Source organism: Chiloscyllium plagiosum, chromosome 43 (genome assembly GCF_004010195.1).
Source record: "Chiloscyllium plagiosum isolate BGI_BamShark_2017 chromosome 43, ASM401019v2, whole genome shotgun sequence".
Classification (NCBI taxonomy): domain Eukaryota; kingdom Metazoa; phylum Chordata; class Chondrichthyes; order Orectolobiformes; family Hemiscylliidae; genus Chiloscyllium; species Chiloscyllium plagiosum.
The window spans coordinates 6,130,052-6,156,430 of NC_057752.1; the positions used below are offsets into that span (position 1 = coordinate 6,130,052).

At 44.0% G+C, this 26,379-nt stretch overlaps 1 protein-coding gene and 1 long non-coding RNA gene across 6 annotated transcripts in view; one reads left to right on the forward strand and one right to left on the reverse strand.

The window, feature by feature from the left end:
- Window positions 1-26,379, reverse strand: part of LOC122543325 (tensin-2-like) — a 272,952-nt gene that overhangs the window by 16,560 nt on the left and 230,013 nt on the right. For 3 of the 4 annotated variants that reach the window (XM_043681854.1, XM_043681852.1, XM_043681855.1), the window contains exons 16-21: window positions 24,907-24,972; window positions 24,392-24,508; window positions 16,054-17,655; window positions 12,501-12,693; window positions 2,617-3,422; window positions 1,745-1,831 (exon numbers count right to left, since the gene is read on the reverse strand). In XM_043681854.1, the coding sequence (XP_043537789.1) occupies window positions 1,745-1,831; window positions 2,617-3,422; window positions 12,501-12,693; window positions 16,054-17,655; window positions 24,392-24,508; window positions 24,907-24,972 (2,871 nt within the window). The remainder of the gene's footprint in view (window positions 1-1,744; window positions 1,832-2,616; window positions 3,423-12,500; window positions 12,694-16,053; window positions 17,656-24,391; window positions 24,509-24,906; window positions 24,973-26,379) is intronic. The other variant, XM_043681853.1, reaches the window with a different exon arrangement.
- Window positions 1,151-25,754, forward strand: LOC122543327. Of its 2 annotated transcripts, none has more exons than XR_006309999.1 (5): window positions 1,151-1,242; window positions 1,469-1,567; window positions 8,923-9,076; window positions 12,634-12,755; window positions 25,588-25,754. It is a non-coding gene; the product is annotated as an uncharacterized LOC122543327 (long non-coding RNA). The 2 variants fall into 2 exon arrangements; XR_006309997.1 differs by lacking the exon at window positions 25,588-25,754 and adding an exon at window positions 18,266-18,351.

Below are 26,379 nucleotides of genomic sequence, written 5' to 3' on the forward strand. Positions count from 1 at the left end.
CATAGTGTCCAGGGATGTGCAAGCTAGGTGAATTAGGAAAATGCAGAGTTACAGGGGATGGGTCTCGATTGGGTGCTCTTCATAGGGTTGGTGTGGACTTGATGGGCTGAATGGTATACTTCTATGCGCTAGGGATTCTATAATGCTGGAGAAACTCAGCAGGTCTGCAACATCTGTGAAGAAACAGTGAATGTTTCAAGTCTGGTATGACTTCTTCAATGCCCATGGTTTGAAACACAGACAAATAAACCTATAAGATAGAAGTTACTTTAAAAGGTACACTCTGAACAATTTGTAGCTGCAATTTATTTCAATGGAGCTTCAGCATTTCTCATGGAATCTTACACACAAAATCCACTTTGTACCTTTGATAATGTGAATATCGATTTGTCAAATTCTTTTGTTGCACATATAATACAAAATCTTACTTATGAAAAAAGGATGACGGAAGCTTTTTCTCTGAACAGCCTGTTCCCCTTAGCGTCTTGAATACTTGGATCAAATTAGCTCCAAACCTTCCAATTTCCAGAGAATTCACTCTAAACTGTGTAATCTCTCCTCATAGTTAACCCATGAGCCCTGGTATCACTGTTGAAGACAGTTTGAAACACCTATGCGACCAAAGAAAAATGATTTCTAAGGAACCCTAACTATTTATATAAATGCAACGAGTAAACAGAGAGAGGTAAGGAAGGCCATGGTACAGTTTAGAGGCAAATTAACAATTGGGGAGCTTTCTGCAGATCACTGCCCCGCCCCTGGCAACCACCCTATTTCCGATCTGGTTAATGAGTTAAGGAATAACATGATTTAATTGTGTTGTTGTCTATGGCACTGTGTCCAGAATGTCTTGTTGCCTTCTCATGCAGGGGGACACATTAAATGGTCTGTTCCCACAAGGCTATTTTTGAAAAAGGACCGTGGTGTCACGACAACAGGAAGTTATGGCTGAAGTATGTTTAGAGCTGCCTGATGATCCAACAAGCTATCTGGAGCTGCTGCGTTGGCTAAGCAGCTGCTTGCGAGCACAGATAAACAAAAACCTCAAAATGCTGCCCATGAAGGGGCCTGAATCAAGAGATCTGGGATTAACCTTCATTAATATTATTTGGTCTTTTTTTGTAATATCAGCAACCCTCCCCAGCTTAAGGGGAATGTTTGGCTGCTTGCCTTACCAGATGTGGTCCTGAGATAAGCAAGGAGGAGGGGACGATGTGAAAGAGACTGACAAGAACCCCAGAAGTAAGAACTCCAGCTTTGTGGCTAAACGGTTTTGGATAATTTTTCTTTATAAACAACATTTTGCTATTTGGTGCCTCACTACTAATTTATGGGGCTTAACACCTGTTTCAATCTATCGCCAGGGGCATCTGAAAAGTGGGTCTATCCAATAGAGGTTTTGATATCTTTCAGGCACCTTTTGGGGGCACTGAAATGGGCCCTTACTGTGTCTGCTTTATGCCCCTAGAATGCACACAAGCCCACTTTTTACTGCAGCTGCACGATCGCTTCAGAACAGGAGACAGGATGAACAAAAAGCTTCCAGCCTAATCCTCAATGCCATTATGTGAGTAATTATGAGTAAATAACAATAAGGGAAATTTGGCATATTGGTAATTTTAAAGTGCTTGGGGAAATACGGGTCAAGGTGGAATGTGGAGGGGAAGGGTCCTTGGATGAGTCTCCTTGTCACTGTCAACTTTAAACCACAAACAACACCTTTCATCCAGACATGACAGTTCACCTTGGTCTCTGGAGATGTTCGGTTTATACCAAAACTTTGAGGTATCCTGGACAAACTTGGCACTGATCTGGTTTTCCTGATGTCCATCTGCAGAGAATAAGGACGGCAAATGATTAAATAAAGTTTACTGGTATTAGATTTTGCTTGTGCTTAGAAGGACTGTCTTCAGGCCATCAGGAAGGAGGGAAGGTGACATCATCAAGCGATATGCAGGGTCAAGAGTTGGGGGTTTCCTATAATTTGCAGGTTTTGGTGAGCTGGGTCTTCTCTGGTTTGACAAATTAGCAGCAAATGTCCAACAGGAAGATTCCAAGGCCTAGAAGGAAGGGATAATTCCTTGCCCTGAGGAAAAAGCGTTTCAACATTCCCATATTGAAGGAGCCATGTTAGAAACATTTACAAATGTCTGCCCGTCATTGAGGTAGGGGTGGGGAGAGTGTCTGGCCTAGGACCCTTATTAGACCTTGCAACTGCCAGTTCGTTGCTCAGTGGATTTGGGGATCAATCTTTGGGTTCACCACTTCGACAATGACTGGCACAAAAGATTGCTTGCTCATGATAAAGCTGAACAGGCCAGAAAGTTTGTAAACAGGGATTTTACAGTCCAGAATTTCCAGATAGTTCATCTTTTTCTGGGTTAAAGGGCGGTGTGTGGTAAATCGGGGGGGAGGGATCAGCAAGTTTAGGTGGTTAACACACTCCATTATTGCAATTCCAGTCCCAATCAGCTGATGCCCAATTGCCTTCAAGGTTCATGGCCCTTGGCATTTTGGTGCTCCCAACCAATGAGAACATTATTTGGGTAATCTCTTTGAGGGAACCAATGGGATACCAGAGTGCCAATGCTGCTGCCACACAATATGATAGCTTACCTGTCAATGATGACATTGAGAAGTCCAAAGTGGTGGGCGAGAAGGTCACATGGTGTGAGGCATTTTCAGCGGGAGTATGATGAAGACTTCTTAGCGTTGGAGAGAACGACCTTCCGTTGCTCAATCCTTGGCTGGAGGATTGGCGTTGTTTCTCTGGCAATGGTGGCTGCTGGAGGCCTCCTGGGCTTCCCGATTGGTAGGTGAACACTTCGGCAGGCGACAAGGGAGTATAGTAGGGTGTGGAAATTGGGAAGGCAGGAGTCGGAGGGGCTTGTGAATCCGGGCTCCCTTGACAGGACTGAGGAGCAACCATATCTGGGAGCAACAACGGATGCTGCACTGAGGGGTTCATAAAACATGGGACACTTAGGGCACTGTTCACTGGATGTCTGACAAAGGGTGAACTCCCAGGCGTGTTGGCGACATAATGATCGGAGAAGCTCTCGACTGGATGACCCTTGAACACTAGGCTGCAGGTTGAGGAAAGTCCATTGGGGCTGTCTAGCCTTTTACTTTGGTTTACATTTAACTGAGTATCGACAGTGCCTGCCTGGTGCAAGTTCCCAGGGCTAACTGGAGCTGCACTGGTCTCCGTGCCAGTCGCTTGCTGGCTGCTCGACGGATGGTCTCTTGGACTTCTAGGGCTTTCGTTTCTATGACAACCGACAGACAAGCCACTTTTCCCCAACCCAGAAGAGACAGGGGGTTGAAGGTTTGCTTCTGTCCCAGGTGGAGTTGTACATTGTGGGTCAGGAACCATCGATGGTTGGACTGGTGTTGCATGTCCACCCTCCACTGTCCCAATGCTGTTGATGATTTCAGATATATAACAAACATGAAAAAATACTGTTAAAAAATACTCCGTTTTTATTCATTTCTGGGATATGGGCATCGCTAGCATTTATTGCCCTTGAGAAAGCAAAGTGAGCCACCTTCTTGAATAAAGGGCGAAAGTGAGGACTGCAGATGTTGGAGATTAGAGTCGAGAGTGTGGTGCTGGAAGAGCACAGAAGATCAAACAGCATCTGAGGAGCAAGAGAATCGACATTTTGGGCAAAAGCCTTTCATCAGGAATGAGGCTGTGAGCCGAGGGGGTGGTGAGATAAATGGGAGGGGGTGGGGCTGGGGGAAGGGAGCTGAGAGTGCAGTAGGTAGATGGAGGTAGGGGTGATGGTGGTAGGTCAAAGGGGAAGGTGAAGCGAATAGGTGGGAAGGAAGATGGACAGGTGGGACAGGTCATGAGGATGGTGCCGAACTGGAAGGTTGGAACTGGGATAAGGTGGGGGGAGGGGAACTAAGGAAACTGGTGAAGTTCACTTTGATGCAATGGGGTTGAAGGGTTCTGAGGCAAAAGATGAAGCGTTCTTCCTCCAGGCGTCGGGTGGTTAGGGAGTGGTGAAGGAGGAGGCCCAGGACCTGCATGTCGTTGGCGGAGTGAGAAGGGAGTTGAAGTATTCAGCCAATGAAAGGTGGGGTTGGCTTCTGCAGGTGTCCCAGAGATTTTTCTGAAGCGCTCTGAGAGTAGGCATCCTGTCTGCACAATGTAGAGGAGACCGCATCGGGAGCAACGGATACAGTAAATGACGTGTGGAAGTGCAGGTGAAACTTTGATGGATGTGGAAAGGTCCTTTGGGGCCTTGGATGGAGGTAAGGGGAGAGGTGTGGGCACAGGGAAGGTGCCAGGAGGGGAGGGTTTGTTGTTGGGGCGAGGGGCCCTGACAAGGGAGTCGTGGAGGGAATGGTCTTTACGAAAAGCGAATGGGGTGGGGAGGGAAATATATCTCTGGTGGTGGTGTCCATTTGTAGGTGACGGCAATGATGGAGGATGATGCGATGCGGTGGAAGGGGGGTTCTGTCCTTGTTGCGGTTGGAGGGGTGGGGTTCGAGGGTGGAGGTGTGGGAAGTGGATGAGATGCACTGGAGGGCGTCATCAACCATGTGGATGGGGAAACTGCAGTCTTTAAAGAACGAAGTCATCTGGTGTGTTCTGTGGTGGAACTGGTCCTCCTGCGTTCACAGATGGAGGCACACCAGATGGCCTCCTTTATTAAAGACCACAATTTCCCCTCCCACATTGTTGATGATGCCCTCCAGCGCATCTCATCCACTTCCCGCACCTCTGCCCTCAAATCCCACCCCTCCAACTGCAAAAAGGATAGAACCCCCTGGTCCTCACCTTCCACCCCACCAACCTCCGTATACATCGCACCATCCTCCGCCATTTCCACCATCTACAAATGGACCCCACCATCAGAGATATATTTCCCTCCCCACCCCATCTGCATTCCGGAAAGACCATTCCCTCAGCGACTCCCATGTCAGATCCATGTCTTTAAAAGAGGAGAAAGAGAGTCTGAGTGTGAGTGCATATGTGTCAGCCAGTGTGACAGCACATTGATGTGTGTTTGTGAATGTTTATGTGTGTGTATATGTGATATGTGAGAGAGTACAGATATTTCACATCACAGAATCATAGAGATATACAGCACAGAAATGGACCCTTCAGTCCAAATTGTCTATGTCGACCAGATATCCTAAATTACTTCAGTCCCATTTTCCAGCATTTGGCTGATGTCCCTCTAAACCCTTCCTATTCATGTATCCATCCAGATTAGTTTTAAATGCAGTAATTGTACCAGCATCTTATATCATTCTGATTAACATTATTTCATTTTAACGTTGTTTACTATTTGTGACCTGTTCCTTTGAAATATATCTTCGTTGCCAGTGTAATGACATTTTTTGCATTATCAGGTCACACGTAATCACATCAGGACCTAATCAGAAGACATAGGGGCAGACAGGCAAAGTGGAAAAGGCAGAGGGAGAGAGAAACATGCGCGTGTGCACACACACACACGATGGGGTGCCACATGGAGATGGGTCAGGATCCAATTGCAGGATGATTTGGTTTTGTGAAATAAGTTACAGTTAATGGTGGGAGTTTGAGCAAGTTGTCATGAACTGCTTAATTCCTGCAGTCTGCAGCAGCCGTTCCAGTTTCTGAGAACCACTGTGGTGCAAATGAAATGCAGATGCAGTGAGACGAGGAAGCAGTTGAACATAACAACTTTCAATCTATTCTTGATGAGGAGCTGTCAGATTGAGCTTGCAAGGTTCAGCTGTGTGTTATCTTAACTGACAGAATGTGACAACTCAGAAGCTCTGGATACATTATTTCATTCCAATAAACTCCTGAAGCAGCCTTAATTTACAAAAAAAAATTCTGCTTTTGATTTAGTTTTATTTCTTCAATGTGCTGCTATAAATCCTGTTGCAATTGTGTGCTGTGTTTCGAATTGTCAGTCAGCTTGATGTGTACACACTGACTAAATGCTCAGGTTTCAACCAGATGAAACACTCTCACTAAACCTGCTTACAACTGGATTTAAAATGAAAGGTTTTCCAGCCATCCAGAGGCATTAGCGAGTTTTGAGAAGATTTGTAGCTCAGGTTGAGGTTCTGGATGTAGGTTTGCTCGCTGAGCTGGAAGGTTCGGTCTCAGAAGTTTCGTCACCATACTAGGTAACATCATCAGTGAGCCTCCGGATGAAGCACTGGTGACATGGCCCACTTTCTATTTGTGTATTTAGGTTTCCTTGGGTTGGTGATGTCATTTCCTGTGGTGATGTCATTTCCATGGATGTCATTGCTTGTTCTTTTTCTCAGGGGGTGGTAAATGGGATCCAAGTCAATGTGTTTGTTGATAGAATTCCGGTTGGAATGCCATGCTTCTAGGAGTTCTCGTGCATGTCTCTGTTTGGCTTGTCCTAGGATGGATGTGTTGTCTCAGTCGAAGTGGTGTCCTTCCTTATCTGTATGTAAGTGAGAGTGGGACATGTCTTTTTGTGGCTAGTTGATGTTCATCTATCCTGGTGGCTAGTTTTCTGCCTGTTTGTTCAATGTAGTGTTTGTTACAGTCCTTGCAAGGTATTTTGTAAATTCTGAGCAAAAAACCCAAACAAGCAGACAAAACACATCCTGAAACCCTAGCCAGTCTCCCTACATCAAAGACATCTCGGAAATGACTGCCAGACTAGTCAGACTCCATGGCATCATGGTAGCCCACAAACCCACCAACACATGAAGACAGCAGTTAATGAACTTGAAAGACCCTATACAGACAACAACAAAACTAATGTCATTTACAAAATACCGTGCAAGAACTGCAACAAACACTACATTGGACAAACAGGCAGAAAACTAGCCACCAGGATACATGAACACCAACTAGCCACAAAATGACATGACCCAGTCTCACTAGTATCCTTACATACGGATGAGGAAGGACACCACCTTAACTGGGACAACACATCCATCCTAGGACAAGCCACACAGAGGCATGATTGAGAATTCCTAGAAGGATGGCATTCCAACTGGAACTCTGTCAACAAACACATTGACTTGGATCCCATTTACCGCCCCCTGAGAAAAAGAACAGGAAACGACATCACCATGGGAAATGACGTCACCATAAGAAATGGCATCGCCAACCCAAGGAAACCCAAATGCACAAATAGAAAGCGGGCCATACCACGAGTGCTTCATCTGGAGGCCCACTGATAATGTTACCTAGTATAGCGATGAAACATCTGAAAACGAACCTTCCAGCTCAGCGAGCAAACCTACATCCAGATTCAGAAGCATTTTGTACTAAAATAAAACACTGTGGATTAAACTCAAGATAAAGACAGAAAATGATGGATAAATTCAGCAGGTCGGGCAACAACTGTGGAGAGAGAAACTAAGTTAACATTTCAGATCCATGGCCCTTCATCAGAACTGGGAAAAGTTCCAGGTTGTGACAGGATTTGAGGAAGTGAAAAAGAGGGAGGGTGGAAAGAAGAATAAAAGGGAAGGTCAGTGAGCAGTTGAAGGGCAGGAGACGTTAAATAACAAAAGGTTTCATGCTGGCAAGGCCAAAGAGAATGGGAATGAGACAACTAAAATTATGAAAGCTGTTTCCAGAGGTGTGAATGCCAAGACAGCAGCTGTCTAAGTACAAATTAAGGGAATAAGACACAAAACCGAGCACTCGTCCCCAGTCATGTCTCTGTTTGTGTGTGTGTGTATGTTTGCGCTTGTGTGTGTGTGTATTGATGAGGATCATTACATGAGGGCAGCAGCAACTCCTCCACAGTTGACACTTGAATAACTTCTTAGAAAAGACACACTGGCTGGAATTGGACCCCACTGGGAATTTGCTCCGTGTGTGTGTGTGTGTGTGTGTTGGTGGACTGCAGGGCAAAATTGATAGAGAATAGTATTTGATGAAGAGCAGGCTTTGAATGACATCTATCACTGCACTGGCATCTACAAGACAATATGCACAACAGTTACATACATACCCTTGAAGGCTTAGAAAGTGTATTTTTAAATTTAGAATTAGGAATTTGGATTTTCTTGCATTTAAATTCCTCTATTTCCTCACCTCTTCCTGGCTTTGTAATCTCCTCCAGCCCCGCACCTTCTTTGACATGTGCATTCATTTAATTCTGGCCTCTTGCACATCCATTACTTCTGTTGCTCTCTCATTGATGGCCGTGCCTTTAGCTGCTTGGGCCCTGTACTCTGGAATTCCCTTCCGAAACCCCTTGGCCTTTTTCTCTCTACCCTCCTTTAAGACACTCCTTAAAACCTACCTCTTTGATCAAGCTTTGCAATCTGTCCTAAGATCTCCTTGTGTGGCTCGGTGTCAAAGGTTGTCTGATTATCATTTTTGCCAAGTACCTTGGAGAAATCTTATTCCATCAGGAGTGTACAAATGCACATATTTTTTGGTGTTGGTGAGCAGACAAATTCAGCAGACCATTTATTGCCCTGATGTTGCTGATCCGACCAGTAAGAAAGGGGTGCTTTGGACACCATTGTCAGAGCCTTGTTTTTTGAGGGGCCTCATGTTGTGCTGATATTGTCTCCATAGGAACCTAGCAGCATGGATGGAGATGACTTTCAGATGAGCTGTGAGAAGCAGGATCAAATGAGTGTACTGGGCCTCACACTATCATGTTGTGCTGATATTGTCTCCATAGGAACCTAGCAGCATGGATGGAGATGACTTTCAGATGAGCTGTGAGAAGCAGGATCAAATGAGTGTACTGGGCCTCACACTATCACTCATTTAATAAGCACTCATTCAATATTCATGGCAACGAAGGTGATTGATGACTGAGAGTCAGACTGCTACATAAATGTATAAAGTCAGCCTCCAGTATGGCTGCCTGCATGCCAAAATCTGCCTTCTTAGTGTGCTGCCAGGGGAATGCTTCCATCTGCCACATGTGTAATCCATTCTCTGCTCAACAGATGTTAGATAAGTGGAAGCCAGCTCTCCTATCAAGTTCATTCCACGCAAGTCACATCACCCTTCCCTTTTTATCCCTGAAAATTTCAAGCCTTTGGTATCTCTTAGGGATGAAAGATGGATATCCAGGCAAGGACATTATTAATTCAGAAAATGGTATGTATCAGTGGATCACTGCTCGCTTCCTTTTAAAGTAATGAAAAACACAGCCTGACCTGAAGAATCAACTCTGTTTCTCTTTCCAAAGAGGCTGCCAGACCTGCTGAGGATTTCCAGCATTCTCGGTTTTCATTTCAGATTTCCAAGTGTTTGCTTTTGCATGAATGCTTGTATCATGCTGTTCTAACCTGACAAATAACCTATTTATTTTATGGACCAGCAAATCTGTGAGAATGGGGAGGGAGGGGGACTGTGGGGAATGCTGCACAAAGATGTTAAGCAAGTATCCATTGATACCATGATCAACCATTTCAAGGCGACGAGAACAACAGGGGCACTGAAAGGCTTTCATGAGACCAGGGAAACAGAATTATTAGCAGGTTATTCCCACAGATTTGTCACGTCTCACCTTGAATAGGACATATATTCTTCATAATGAGGAAAAAAAATGCAATAACGTGTTCAAAATCATGAGGTGTCCAGGCAGAAGCAATTGGGAGAAACTGTTCCCATTGGTGGAAAGATTGAGAACCAGGAGACATAGATTTAAGGTGATTAGCCAAAGAAGCAATGTCAACATGAGAGAAAAAAAAGACACAGTGAGTGGTTAGGGTCTGGAATTCACCACCTGAAAGTGTAGTGGAGGCAGATTCAATAAGTGCTTTCAAAAGTGTACCAGATTATTATCTGAAAGAAAATATTTTCAGGACTGTGTAAAGACAGGGGAGTTATGTTGCTCTTGTACAGATGGCAGGGATACACAGGTTGATTACCTCTTTTGGTGCTGTAAACATTGTATGACTCTTTGACAAATGTTTTACCTCCTTGGCTACCAGTCATTTAATACTCTTTACCAAGTATTTCTTAATGTCGCTGGGGCATCACATTATAAACCGCTAGTGATTTTTAGTGGTTCTGTCAGAAATAACTTAATAGGTTTGGTACATTTTTCACAATTCCACATATTTGTGTGTCTATATATTGAAGGTAGGAAACAAACCTTCAATTGACTGCTCCATAAAAGGAGTGAGAATACGTCTTGTGATGCAGCAGATAACACCCTGGTTTGAGTCCCACGGCAGGATTTGATGGAACAACGTAAATGTGAGTGTAATGAAGCCAACCAGGTTGAATATAGGCTTGTAACTTCTCCGAACACATCCCAATGGCTGGGAGTAAAAGCATGAGAGATTCCTTGTTGTATGGAAAAAAATTGGAACCTCTTCCATTCCTATCGTTAGCTCAAGACTACAATAAGCTTGTGAAAGTGTACACTGCCACCACCTGAATGAGAGCTTTTGCTGACAATTCTGGTGTTGCCATTCAAACCTTCTCTTGTTTCTTGTTCCTGCACTTGCTCAATTGCCACTCCCTTTTGCTTTGCGCATCTTTTCTGTCATTTAATGACAGAATGCTATCCATAGGATGCTGTCCATCCTATGACAGACCTTCCCTTTTGTTCCTTTCCCACTCCTCCTTCTCCCTGCCTCCGTACTTGCTCTGAATCTGCTACATCTTTGCCCGGTTTTGATGAAAGGCGATTGCCTAAAATATTACATCTGTTGCGTTCTGCCTTCTAGCTTGACATGCATCCTGTTACCTTACTTAGAAAATTTAATTTCACTATTTCCCATCGCTTCTCAATGATGCTATGCCCCCCCATTCAAAAAAGAAGGCACCAAATTCACTGGCATTTCCACGAATGGGCAGGGCAATAATCCATATTGCCACCTTGACTGACAAACATGGAGTGAAGAGCTTAGAAAGAAGGACCCGCTAAGGGGTAAAAGTGAAAAAAAGGTAGGTGAGGCGATTGCAGTTAGTGATGTCAAGCCTGGTTCCAAAGAGTTGTTGGTGGTGGACTGTGGAATTGTTGGTTTTACTTACAGTGTGGAAACAGGCCCTTCAGCCCAACAAGTCCACACCGACCCGCACCCACCCAGACCCATTCCCCTACACCTAAGACTACAGGCAATTTAGCATGGCCAATTCACCTAACCTGCACATTTTTGGACTGTGGGAGGAAACCCACGCAGACATGGGGAGAATGTGAAAACTCCACACAGACAGTTGCCTGAGGTGGGAATTGAACCCGGGTCTCTGGCGCGGTGAGGCAGCACTGCTAACCACTGTGCCATCGTTGGTTGTTGAAGGACTGTGGAATTGTTGGTTGTTGAAGGACTGTGGGAGCCACCAGTCCTTTTTTTTAAATTAGATTCCCTACAGGGTGGAAACTTTAAGTCCTAACAGCCTGGAAAGAATGAGTTGGAATGACGTTGTGAGATACAGAAAAGAAACATCCTGCATAGTCCATCCAACTCTGACTGCTGTAACATGTAGGCGAAAATGAGGACTGCAGATGCTGGAGATCAGAGTCAAGATTAGAGTGGTGCTGCAAAAGCACAGCAAGTCAGGCAGCATCCGAGGAACAGGAAAATCAATGTTTCGGGCAAAAGCCCTTTATCAGGAATGAGGCAGGGAGCCTCTGGGGTGGAGAGATAAATGGGAGGAGGGTGGGGCTGGGGAGAAGGTAGCTGAGGGTGCAATAGGTGGATGGAGGCGGGGGTAAAGGTGATAGGTCAGAGAGGAGGGTGGAGTAGATAGGTGGGAAGGAAGATTGACAGGTAGGACAGGTCATGGGGATGGTGCTGAGCTGGAAGGTTGGAACTGGGGTAAGGTGGGGGGAGGGGAAATGAGGAAATTGGTTTAAATCCACATTGATGCCCTGGGGTTGAAGAGTTCCACGGCGGAAGATGAGGTGTTCTTCCTCCAGGCATCGGGTGGTGAGGGAGTGGCAGTGGCGGAGGCCCAGAACCTGCATGTCCTTGGCAGAGTGGGAGGGGGAGCTGAAATGTTCGGCCATGGGGTAGTGGGGTTGATTGGTGCAGGTGTCCCGGAGATGTTCCCTAAAGTGCTCTGCGAGAAGGTGTCCAGTCTCCCCAATGTAAAGGAGACCACATTGGGAGCAACGGATACAATAAATGACATGTGTGGATGTGCAGATGAAACGTTGCTGCTGTAACATGTAGCCCAGCAACATGGGCTCCTTCATAGGCACCTTCCAAACTCACGATCTCTACCACCACCAAATATAGGACAGTACGCACGTGGGAGCATCACCACCACAAGGTTTCCTTCCAAGTCACTCACCATCCTGACTTGGAAATATATCGCCGTTCCTTCAGCATGACCAGGTTAAAATCCTGGGACTCCCTCCCTAACAGCACTGAAGGTCTACCTACAGGAAAGGTGATTATCTGAAATATTAAGCAGCTCACCACCACCTTCTCAGGGGTAATTTAGAATGGGTAATTAATGCTGCCCTTGCCAATGGTGCCCACATTCTGCGAATAAACAGAATAAATACATTTTCAATTAGGTTTCAAAGTGTACTTCAGTGTGACTGCAAAGAGCAACATACCTTTCAGTATTAGATGCAGGGCTGCTTGTGCATACAGGGGGTGAAGGTTCAGTTACATTCGATACAGATGTACAGATTTCCATGCCTTCTCGATGGTGTTGCCGCTGAACCTCAGGTGTTTCAATTTCCCCAGAACTCTGGGACACAGACGCTTCTTGCCCACGTGATCCTGGATCAGGATTGAATTGGACTTCTGACAGAGGAGTGAGAACAACATGTATTTAGTGCCTTACTTTTGTTATACCTCTGGCTCAGGTAAATCTTTAGCACTTTCTGATGAACATATATACAACCTATACAGCCACTAATGATTTGTAATAACAGAAGCAATATTTTTCTCCATTCTAATGAACTGCTTGACATGATCAAATGTATTTGTTATTTCTTCTTTTTTATTGTCCTGTCTCGAAGATGGTAATTTTTTTCTTGGGTGATGGCCCTGAAGGGCTCACCTCCATGATATTCTGTAAACATCAGTCATATATTTTAAAGACAGTTTTCAACAGCAGCCAGAGGAATGTCATATGACTGCATTAAGTTAATAGCACCAAAATCATTCTTATGTGTCAGGATTTAGCTCACAGTAAATGATCACAACTTAAAAACAGATTAAGGCCAAAATTTTACCCCCAGTGGGAGTGGGTTGGCAGACAAGGATGGACCGTAAAATCAGGTGGCAAGGCATGGCAAGGGCAGATGTTTGCTCATCTCCTTCATCACACAGGAATCCTGCCAGCAACAGAGTAGATGTCAGGTGATCTTCTCCTTCAGGCCAATTAAGATCCTTAAAGGGGGGTGCCCACACCAAGTGGCAAGGTTACCAAGGATACCCTGCACGCCTGTGAGGAAGTGAGTGTTCCACTTTCTGGTACCCTGTGCTGAACAAATGGCTATCCAGTGGAAAGGACCCACACCTGTTTGAACTCCCTCACACCATTCTGCTAGAGTTCGAACTGTCACCAGTTCATCAGCCCTCCCCTCAGGACCTGGCTGACCAGCTCTGGCAAAGCTACCCCACTCACATCCATATCTGAGCTCAGTGGGGCTGGTTGAAGTCCCAGCAGTTCCATTCCTAGAGGCACTGCTGGGACTAAAGTGCTGGAGCAGCTATCTGATTAGCTGGCATCTGCATGAGGCCACACAGCAGCAGAAGCCATGACTTCAGGCAACTAATTGCCTGACCACTGTATAATCTGGCTGATGCTTCCCAGACCAACAGAAAGGGGCTCATGTTCTACTTTTGAGTCAGTGGGCAAGGACACTACTTCTGCATAAAATCCTGTGGTAGGGTCACAGCCCTTGATCAGCAACAATCCTGATGCTTTGATGAATGTACAATAGCCACTAGTAAATTGTTTGTGCCATTGACCATGGTCAGTTGAGCATTTTTGTTTCAATTGTATATCAGATGATAGTAATTGAGTTGACAGTCACACTGCAGTTGCTACGTGGTGCCACCTAGTGGCCAGAACTTTAACCTACACCATGACATCTGGCTGAGCAAAAGAGAATTGGGAGTGAGTTGACACATCAAATAATAACAAATTAATTGTTGTAAAAATATGATCATAAACATTGATGAAGAAGCAGCAAGATTACAGAACATGAACTGTGGATGACTTTTAATAATAGAGATATAATTTGTTCAAGCTGCAGTGTGTAAAATTTGACTAGACTTGGGTAAAATGTAGCAAAACAATCTTTAAATAAATGTGGGTTTAAATGCAATATTTTTTCTGACATTTTGTTTGTTCTGCACAATGAGTGAGACCAAAACAATGAGAAGATTGTCCTTTAATTTGTAGCACCAGTGAAATCTTGTGCTTTTTGATGTTGCATTGTTAAACCAGTGAAGCTGCTAACACTGGGAGTCAAATTGTCCTCAGAGAGTTCAAGGGTATTGTGAATACAGAAAGATCTTGCTGGCGCTCTGGATATGACTAACATTCTGGCTGTCAGAGGGAATTCTCACATGCTACAAACACAGACACACACACACTCACTAGTCTGAAAATAACATTCGAGTACAGATATGTAATTGCAGCTATAAGGCAAAAACAAAATAGGCACCAACGTGGTTGTGAGCTGAGTGACCAAAATATTAAGAGTCTAATTTGTGAGGAAAGATTCCGAAGGGCTGGCTTTCTTCGGAAAAGGAAAACCGAGAGATGAAGTTTGCACATCAGGAAGGAGATTGAAAGAAGTTAATTGGAAAAACTGTCGGCTTTGCCAAAGTACTTGAATACCAGGGAACACCAATGAAAAGTAAGAACATTTGAAACTGATTTTCTACCCACTCATCATCAATTTTGGGAAAATTGAGCCCAGGAAAAGTATTCAACGGCAAATTATATTTTTTTATTTACCAAAGGTAGTGACGTGTAGAATAAGTTCACCAGCAAAGGTTACTGAAGTGCAGCAGAAATGGATTTAAAAACAACTCTGTGTGTTTCTGGTGAGGCAAGGGATTGGATAATATGTTGAGGAGTTCAGCAGCTGAGGTGAGGTTAACAAAAAGAAACAAACTTGTCGAAAGAAATAGCCTTTCCTGGTTCAAAACAAAACAATCTGACCTTCCAATGCCTCATGGGAAATGTGTATTTACATTTTATTTTATTTTATTTTGCTGGGTCATATTTTGCAACCCTCAGTTTTCACCCCATGCATCAGGCACAAGTTCGACACTGTCCTCACAGTCAACCCAGTATATTGCACTGATTACATTTAATCTTCTAGGATATCAGATGTGAGGAATTTCCAGTCACTTCAGAATCTAATTTGTCAGCTTGAGATCCTCAAGAAGCCTTTGGGAGGCAGTGCAAAGAAGGTTCACTCAACTGATACCAGGTGTAGAGGGTGGCTTATGAGGAGATGTGCAGGATAGGTTAATTGGCTATGCTAAATTGCCCATAGTGTTCAGGTTAGGTGCATAAGTCAGGGGTAAATGTAGAGCAATTGGGTAAAGATATGGATCTGGGTGGCTTAGTCTTCGGAAGGTTGGTGTCGACTTGTTGGGCCGAATAGCCTGTTTCCACACTGTAGGGATTCGATGAATTTAGAATTTTGGTTGCATAGTTTGGGTCTGTGCTCATTGGAATTTACAAGAATGAGGGGCAACCTTATTGAAACATATGAGATTCTTAGGGCTTTACAGGGTAGATGTGGAAAGGCCGTTTCCCCTTGTGGGTGAATCTGGGATCAGATGACATGATCTCAGATTAAAGGGCTGCACATTTAAGGCAGAGATGAGGAGGCATTTCTTCTCTCAGAGGGTAGGGAATCTGTGGAATTCTTTACTGCACAGGGCTGTCGACGTCGTGTTGTTAAGTATGTTCAAGGTTGTGATAGTCAGATTTTTAATCAGTAAGGGAATAAAGGTTTATAGGGAAAAGGCAAGAAAGTGGAGTTGAGGATTATCAGATCAGCCATGATCTCACCAAATGACAGAGCAGATGGGCAAAATGGCCTACTTCTGTTCCTCTGTCTTATGACCTTATTTACAATTAATTTAAACAAGGGAAAAGAAATGTGAGTTACCTCTGTCATCACTTACCAGAGGACTGGTGTGGAACAGTGGCTTCTCCACTTTGGTGATCTCCGTTTGCTGTTCTTGGCTTTCCCAATGAAAGTGGAATTAAACTAGGAGTCACTGGCAATGTGGAACCACTTTGAGCAGGAGGCCCCAGCACTGAAGACGACATGAGTGGACTACCTGGGAAGCCCTCATAGTTCCTACTGGCACAGTGTTGCTCTTGATAATGGTCATATGGACACCCACAGTGTGAGTGTTGTTGAAAATCTGGGCTGTACTTCAATTCCGGATACCTTAAGAAATGTGTACATGATTCAGGAGATCCTTCCATGCCTCTCTGAAGCTGTCCACGTGAAGAGGCTGGAATCTGTGAGGGATAAGTGTGTGCCATTGGTGCTGGAATTGCCATATTGGTATGTATGTGGTTATAACTGAATGGGCTATATCCATGTCCTCTTGGGTACTGGCTGTATGAATGCTCAGGCATCAGCAAAGGAACTGGTGGGGGTGCCTGACCATTTCTTATAGGGTGGTTTACCAAATGTGGCTTCAAATGCTCATGCTGCCACATGTCTGGGTCCGGAGGACAAGGGTGCTGGTACAAGGAGTCATGATCCAGCTTGAGTGTATTAAATGCTGCTGCCGATCTCTCGATCTCTTCTTCTGACATCTTCAAGGAACAGTTCCGACAAGCACATCCATGAGACATAATCTCAGAAGCATCTTGCTCAAGAAATTGGACATGCTGTCCGTCAAGGAGACCTTCCACCTGACGGTAATCCAGCAGCCGGTTCTTGTTTGTTTTCAGGTCATGATCTCTCTGGGTATCATCTCGAAGCCTTACTCGGTGGATAGGTCCTTGATGCAATCTTTCTGAACAAGGATACTGATGGAACATGGATGGGTAAACTTGAAGTACTTCATTGCATGGCCTTTGGTAGTTCATTCTTTCCAACATTGAGGCCTGGTGGTGAATGCTATCTATGTTTTTCACATGGTCATAAGAATCATGTGACCTGCCTTCTAGCCCCACGTCATTCAATTGTAGCACATTCCTTTCATACATGGGCCGTCTTCGGTCCAGTGTTAGATCAGGCCTATAGTAGATATCATTTCGAATCCCATCGGGACTGTGACTATATCCAGGTATTCTGCGCTCTGGCGAGTGCTGGTTGGCTTTGAAAGGATAAGGATGATTGGTGTTATGAATGTTTCTTGGTAAAGTGGCAAACCGATTCATCTCACAGGCATCATCGTCATCCAGGATGTCCGTCTCCCTGTCATTGGCGACAGGTCGCCCATTGGCACGGTTCTGCAAGGATGACCCAGTCTGTGCGGTCACATTGTGCGTGTTCTTCACTGCGGCCACGCCAAACCCGCTGAGAAGCTGATCCAACTGCTCCTTCTCTACTTGTGATGGTGCAGGCTTCGTACTGATACTCTGCTCTTCTGTCTTTATGGAAGCAGTGGAGTGACCTGAGTCCGTGCTGACAGACAAGGTGTGCCCACAATGAACAGACACCACACTTAATGGGCTACCATTGGCAGTGCCAGTGCTGGGACTTCTTTTCTTCACTTTGGCATAGAGACTTCCATCTAGTGGACCTCGTGTGTGTAATACTTCTTGCAAAATATAAAGGTTTATAGTAAGTGGCAGCATTACATACAAGTTGCATGTTTCGATAAAATACACATTTCTATTCGACACATCCAGGACTAAGATGACATTTGGTAATATATAATAGTCACAGACTATATGTTTACATGCATTATATATAAAATAGTAGGGTCATACAGCATGGAAACAGACTCTTCAATCCAACCAGTCCATGCCAACCATAATCCTAAACTAAACTAGTCCCACCTGACTGAACTTGGTCCATATCCCTCCAAACTTTTCTTATTCATGTACTTACCTAAATATTTTTTAAACATTGTAACTGTACCTGCATCCACCACTCCCTCTGAAAGTTTATTCCACACACTATCCACAATCTGTGTAAAAAAACTGCCACTCATGTCTTTTAAATCTTTCTCCTCTTTAGGCATGGGACTACCATTAAATTGTATTCTAGCATAAATCAGGAAAGAGTAGATTAAATGCCAATCCAAACCCTAATGATTGGAAGTAGTCAAAACACATCAGGCATTTGTTACTAAATCTAGGCTGAACTCCTAAATTTTTCATCATCTCGTAGGCGCTTAATAAAGGCTCCTTTAATTTTCTCCACAGATTCCAGTCTTATAAAGCAACCAAAACTTTGGACCTCACTTTGAAGAAGTCTGGTCGCCGTGCAAAATAATCTACTTTGGTCCATTGGTTCAGACTGAACACTCCTCAAACATGTTGAAAAGCAAATGTATCTATCCTGGGGCCATTTTGTCACCATACCCCTGCTGCAATGTGTATACGCTCACTACATGGATGTTACGCTTAAGGCTGCTGTTCTCGTCAGTACAGATAAATAGCAAACAGCAAAGTAGTTATATGTAGTTTTTAAATCAATGGTTTGACTGACAGAGTGTGTGGAATGAACTGTCAGAGGAAGTTTTTAAATGCATGAATTGGAAGGCTTGGAGGGATAAGGGCTAAATGCAGGCAAATAGGACTAGTTTCGTTTGGGAACATGGTTGGCATGGACTATTTGGACTGAAGAATCTGTTTCCATTCTGTATGACTCTATGAGTATGTTTCAAATCAGTGTTAACCAAGTAGAAATGCCCAGTCATCAGGAAGGACTGTAGCTGAATGCAAATCTTTGCTTTCTCAGGTTGCTGGATTGTGTACTGGTAAAATCTATCCTGGCAGTAGAGTGTGTTCTTCTGAGTATTGGACAGTGGGACCTTCACTCTGCAGTAGCTGACACCCAGTGCTTAAAATAGAACCACTTCCATTTTCCAAAGCTGACATCTTTTGCCATGCCAAGCACAGATAAAAAACACAAGCTTCTCTGCAGTAAACTGAAAGATGCCTTTTAAACCACCGAATCAATCTTTAGACAATGACAAGTCATCTGTGGGAATTGTAATGGAACACTCCTTCAAAGCAATGTGAAATGCAGTGCCAGGTTTGTTTTCACCGTATGGTGTGACAGCTCAAAATAGTTCAAAGTAAATTGATGCCAACCTCAGCCAGAAGGCTGGTGTGGTTAAACAGCAGCCAATTCTTTGGAATAACCTCCTTTAAAGAACTGTCCACGAGACAAAATGTAGAAAGCACAAAGAGTCGTGCAGACAGAAAATCGCAGATGAGTAAAATTTAAAGGGATGGAGAGTATCACAATTGGCTGACAAGAAATCTGAAAAGCTCTTGGAAGAACATGGAAGATACGTCAATCCATTCCCAAGCTGAAGGGTCAGGTTTGCATGTCCCTGATTTCCATCATTCCACCTTTGGAGTCCATATCTTCACCTGCCCTGGGTAAAAACTCTGGAGTGCCTTTCCTAAATCTCTCCCTTCTCTCTTTCATCTTTTAAGACACTCTTTAAAGCCTACATCTTTGACCAAACTCTTGGTCACCTGTCCTGACATCCCTATATGTGTCTCATTGTCAAATATTGTCCGAGGGTATTCCTCCGATGCACCTTACTAAGTTAAAGGTGCTATATAAAGGCAAGTTGTTGATGGTGTGAATGTGCAGATAAGGGACAAAGCAGCCAAGCACTTTAGCTCTACACGGAGGTTATGCAGCACGAGGTGGCTGCAATGATGATAAAGCACTCTGCCACCTAATGGCACCATCCCATACGTTGGTACTGTAGCATGCCTGATTCCCACAGTCACAGGCTGTGCCAGCCCAGTGCTGCACGGTAGCTACAGCAGCAGATGGCACAGCTGACCAGAAACTGTGAAGACAACTCCTCACAACCATTGTCTGATCAACTACCATGAGGTTCAAATATGGCGGGTGATAGCTTGGTAGGTTCGAAACAGAAGTGTATTCAGCTTGGTATGGATATGCCTGTATATGATCCCGGCAGGTGAACACAATGCAGTCTGAACTGGCAGGCATCCCTTCATTAGTTCTTTCTCACATCTCAGACAGGAGAATTCGCATTGGGAAACCTATTTGTGCCAGTACTGGTGTAGAACAATTGGCACAGAGACTTATGAGAACCAAGTGTCAGCAAGAGAGAAAATGGAAGAGCACTGGGCCAGTTAGAGCCGAAACAAAAAGCCCTACTGAACATTACCACTGCTTTCAAACAGACAAGTTATGGGCATCTGTCTCTTTTCCCTGTGTTGCTGTATTACATGAACCAGAGCACACAAGTAAACTCAAAAAACTAGCTTTGTGGAGTGTGGAATATGGTCAACAGTGACAGCACCACACCATTACTTCTTCAATTATGAATATTCTAAACATGTTTCAGTAAAGATATTAAATGCAGGGCTGTCAAGACGGCAGATTCTGTGTTCAACATACTGCCCTACTGCCCATATCAAAATATGCCTTTATAAAGATTACACCTTTAACACCAAGAAAATTGTTTCATTTTTCCATTGACACCAAAATTGGAGGTAAAATGGACAGCAAAGAAGGTTACCTCAGAGTACAATGAGGTTTTGATCAGATGGGCCAATGGGCTGAGGAGTGGCAGATGGAGTTTAATTTAGATAAATGCGAGGTGTTTCACTTTGGAAAGGCAAATCAGTCCAGGACTTGTATACTTAATGGTAAGGTCCTGGGGAGTGTTTCTGAACAAAGATACCTTGGAGTGCAGGTTCATAGTTCCTTGAAAGTGGAGTCACAGGTGGACAGAATAGTGAAGAAGGCATTTAGTATGCTTTCCTTTATTGGACAGAGCATTGAGTATAGGAGTTGGGAGGTCATGTTGTGACTGTACAGGACACTTTTGGAATATCCTGTGCAAATCTGTCTCCCTCCTATAGGAATGATGTTGTGAAACTCGAAAGGGTTCAGAAAAGATTTACTATGATGTTACGAAGGTTGGAGGATTTTGAGCTACAGGGAGAGACTTGAATTGGATTGGGGCTGTTTTCCCAGAGCATCGGAGGCTGAGGGGTGACCTAATAGAGGTTTATAAAATCATGAGGGGCATGGATAGGATAAATAGACAAGGTCTTCTCCCTGGGGTGGGGGAATCCAGAACTAGAGGGCATAGGTTTAGGGTGAGAGGGGAAAAATTTCAAAGGAACCTAAGGGAAAACGTCTTCATACAGAGGGTGGTGCGTGTATGGAATGAGCTGCCAGAGAAAGTGGTGGAGGCTGGTACAATTACAGCATTTAAAAGGCATCTGTGAATAGGAAGGACTTAGAGAGATATGGGCCAAATGCTGGCAAATGGGACTCGATTGATTTAGGATATCTGGTTGGCATGGACGAGTTGGACTGAAAGGTCTGTTTCTGTGCTGTACATCTCTATGACTTTATGACTCAGCTATGCCTTTGTTACCTCCAGAGCTGACACTTCCAACATGCTCCTGGCTGGTCTCCCATATTCAATCCTCCATAATGTTGAGGTCATCCAAAGCTCTTCTGCCCATGTTTTAACACACAGCAAGTCCCATTCCCCTACCCCCGTGTGCTCGTTGACCTACAATAGTAACTGGTCAAGCAACATTTTGATATTAAAAATCTCACCCTTGCTTTCAAATCCCTCCCTATCTCCTCCAGCCTGACAGCCTTGTGAGATAGCTGTGCTCCTCTAATTCTGACTCCTTTAACAACCCTGATTTTAATCACTCCACCATTGGTGGCTGCACCATCAACTGCCTGGACTTTAAGCTCTGGAACATTCTGCCTACACCTCTCCACCTCTGTACCTCATTCTCTTCTTTAAAGAATCTTAGGGGTGTTATGGTGGCTCAGTGGTTAGCACTGCTGCCTCACAGCACCAGGAACCCAGGTTCAATTCCAGCCTCGTGTGGAATTTGTACATTCTCCCTGTGTCTGTGTGGGTTTGTTCCAGTTTCCTCTCACTGCCCAAAGATGTGCAGGTTAGGTGAATTGGCCATGCTAAATTCCCCATTGTGTTCAGGGCTGTGTAGGTTAGTTGTATTCATCAGGGGTAAATGTAGAATAATACGGTAGGGGAATGAGTCTGGTTGGGTGACCCTTCAGAGGGTTGGTGTGGACTTGTTGGGCCAAAGGGCCTGTTTCCACACTGTAGGGATTCTATTCTTAAAACCTACCTCTTTAATCAATCTTTTGGTCATATAATTTAATATTTCCTCTGTGGCTTGGTGTCAAACTGTGTTTTATAATGTTTCTGTGAAGCATCTTAAAATGTTTAATTATGATAAAGGCAGTACAGAAATACAAGTTGGTGTTCAGGGACGACAAGGAGAACTTTCCAACCTAGAAGTACTCTGTTCGTTTTAATGGAGGCTGTAACTTTGGACTCGTCTGATCTGCAACTGACTAACCCTTGGCAAAACATGCTACTGTTATAAAGCATTCCCTGTATTATTCAGTGCAATGACAGTGCCTTTTTAATTTGTCTGCAGTGATATCGCCAGCTCCTCACAGCTAAGATTGAGGGCTTTTCACAGGCTGGCAGCTTAGAATGAAAACTATTTGCTTGCACAGTTTGGGCTCTGAAGCAACCTTTACAGACGTGCCTTGGCTGTGTGACATGAACTAATTCTCAAACACTTCCATATATTCAGCCTGATTGAGCTCAGCTGCTCCCAGAACTGCAGAGTTTTGGAAGATTAGACGATTGCAACAACACCATTCTTTACAGGGGCACGACTTGTTTCTGTGCAATTCTTTTCCTCCCCACCTCTAACCTTGTGCCAATCAGATTAGGACACAAAGCAAGTTCAGGAGCAGTAGAAGCAGAGAGTGGGGTGGTGAAGGGGCATAGGAAGAGGGTAACGTTGGTCCAAATAGTCGGTGGAAGACAGTGGATTCACTCACGGTATATCTCTTTATTTGATGGCATTGATAAAAACCGAGGTATGTGGAGGATGCACCAACTGAAACGATCCTGTAGGTTTGTGATGTCACCAGGGTCTTGAATTCCATGAGGTTTTTATTCATTCTGCTTGGTTGTTTTGATGGGTCCTGAGCAATATTTCCTCTAAACTGTGCGGCCATATTGCCACACAACTGCAGGGAGGTTCTGCACATGCTGTTTCGTGTATTCTCACAGCAGCAAGAAACAAATTACAGGGTTACATTAGCTCAGTGGAATGCCTATACCTGCCATAAATATGCCTGTTATAGATATTTTCCAATCAACCTGTTCAGAGATTTTATTACACACTTCTGGAGCAGGTAAGATTTGAACCTGGACTTCTTGGTTCAGGGAGGTTGACCATGAATCCATTGTTGATTGTCAGAAACATCTATCTGACTCACTAGTGCCCTTTAGGGAAGGAAACTGCCATCTTTACCTGGTCTAGCCTACATGTGACTCCAGACCTACAGCAATGTGGTTGAATCTTAACTGTTCTCTGGGCAATTAGGGACGAGTAATAAATGCTGCCTAGCCAGCGACACCCACATCCCGTAAATGGATTAAAAAGAAAACTACCAGTACGCTACAAGAGTCTCATTAGCGCCTGTCCGAACAATTTATCTTTCACCTGGGGATTCAAGAGCTTTCTTGACTCAGTATGGAGTTCCACAAACTGTGGGAGGAAACTGGAGAGCCCGGGGGAAACTCATGCAGACATGGGGGAGAACATGCAAACTCCACACAGACAGTCATCCAAGGCTGAAATCAAACCCAGTCCCTGGTGCTGTGAGGCAGCAGTGCTAACCATTGAGCCACTATGCCGCCCTAAGTGCCTGTTGTATTGTGTCAATTCTCTTAATTAGAGAAACTAGCTAATTAAGATTCTGGAGGTTGCCACTGACCAGAAACTCAACTGGACTAGCCACATAAACACTTTCAGGCGCTAGAAATTCTGTGGAAAGTAACTCACCTCCCGTCTCTCTCAAGCCTGTCCGCCATCTACAATGCACAAGTCAGGAGTGTAAAGAAATACGCCCCACTTGCCTGGATGAATGCAGCTCCAATGACACTCAAGAGGCCTGATACCATCCAGGATAAAACAGCCCACTTGATTGCCACTCCGTCCATCGCCACACTCCCTCCACCAACGATGCATAGTGGCAGCAGTGTGTGCCTTCTACGAGATGCACTACAGCAACTTGCCAAAGCTCCTTCGACAGACCCTTCCCAACCCACAACCTCTGCCACTTCATGTGGCTGAGTGTCGTACACTGTTTCATAATGTTTCAGTGAATGAGGCATTGCATTATGTTAAAAGTGTTTTATAAATATCAAGTTTTGTTGCTGTTGAATCAAGCTTAATGATGAACTTGATAATAAAACAGGAAGACAGCAACAAACAAGCAAACTCTGAATCTCATTCTGATACCTTCCAAGCCATCCTCATGGTGAAGGTTGAAGTTCTCGTAAGAATCCCATCTGACGGTAGGATCAGATGTGTTGTAATCTACAGTCACAGTAGAGTCATTCTTCAAATGGTCTCCATCTATAGATGGGGAGAGAAGGTATGATGGATTCCATTAATATGTTCTTGTCAAGTCTCCCAGCTGATAGATCTATCCCCCACAATAACATTGACTGACCAGTAGAGATCTGTCCATTAACTGAGATTCAATGAAGAGATCCAGCTATAATATGGCATCTATACTCAGTTCTGACAAAGGGAGCACATGCAAAAAAGAAAGGTTTAGATTTGCACTTTCACAACATTTCTGTTTGCTTTGCAGATTGCCAGCAATTCTCTCTTTGAATTGATTCAGTATTGTCACATGTACTTAGGTACAGTGACAAGTTTTGTTCTGCTTGCAGTGCAGGCAGATTATACCATACAAAATGCAAGAGGATATCTTGTTTCCAAGTGTCCAGTGGTAATGAATTGCTTACCTTTTGTTTTTTCTGGACCTGAAGAGAAAAGAAACTCCACTGCAGCGTCTCGTGGAAATCTGTCGTCTAAGAAGAGAGCAGAAAAAGCATCACCACCACTGATAGTTCTGGTGCAATCACCATGTTATTGAGTCACTGAAGATCTGAAGTAGCATTCTCACTAAACATGAAGTAAACTTGACAAACAGCTCCCTCTTGTTATATAATATGCTTTTCACCTAATCCTCAACCCTGTGGTCTGTGTATTCTATGCTCAGGTAGACTACAGACACTTTGCTGGGCTCCATTACATTGACATGGGTAAGTATACACACAGTTTAAGGCATTTGGTGAGACAAATGAGAGACAGGCAATGAACAGAGCAAGAATATGTGATATACATATTCTAATCATTGGAAGGTTTATTTTCACAGAATGTAGCTTTCATTTTGTGGATTTAAAAGCCCTTTGTGCTCCCCATTCTAAGATTGCAGTCATTTAAAGTGCTGCAACTATCTTGTATCTAGGAATGGAATATAATTATTTTCATCAGATTTGTGTGGTACAGTGGTAATGTCCCTACGTTTGAGGCAGGAGACCTAGGTTCAAGTCCTACTTGCTCCAGATGTGTGTACTAACATTCTTGAACAGGTTGAATAGAAAATACATTGGCTTTTATTAAATGTCTGTTTTGTTTTACAGAACTGGTTTCTTTCTGTGACTCCAGCCCAGACGGGAAAGCTCCACTGTTTCAGTCTACTTCCTTCCTGAGCAACTGTGCTGAAGTGTTAACAGCACTAATTTGTGGAAACGGCCTTAATCCTAACTGACTTGTTGTGGTCAACTGCAATTGATGCCACAGAGCAAAACACCACTTTAAACCTGGGATTATAATGCACTATTTCACAGCCTTTAGCGCTTCTATGCAATGGATCACTTTGAAATGCAGGAGCAGTTACTTTATAGGCAAATGCAGCAGCCATTCTGCGCACAGCAAGATGCCCACAGCAATGGGTCAGTTAATAATATGTTTTTGATGTTGAATGAGGGAAAACCATTGGCCAAGACACCTTGAGAATTCCTTTTTCTTCTTAAATTAAATGCAATGGGGTCTTAAAAGTTCCCCCAAACAGAACAGGCAGGCAAAATCTGGCTTTCATATCTCATCCTTGGAAAATCACTTAACCAATAGAGCATTCTCTCAGCAAACTCTCAACAACCACTTGCAATTCCAAAGCACATAATAACTTCTCTCTAGAAATGTCCTAAAACGCTTCATGCACAATGAATTACTTTGAAGAGTAGTGTCCATTGCTATGCAGGTAAAGCAGCAGCCATTGCGCGCGCAGCAAGGTCTCTCAAACACAGGTGAGTTAAAAGGAATTTTTGGCAGCGCTGTTTGAGGGAAAACTCTTTTTCAAATAGTGTACAGCCAACAAGACAGATGGAAATTTGGCTTTAGGTTGAATATTGAAGGTGAACTGGGTTAGGATG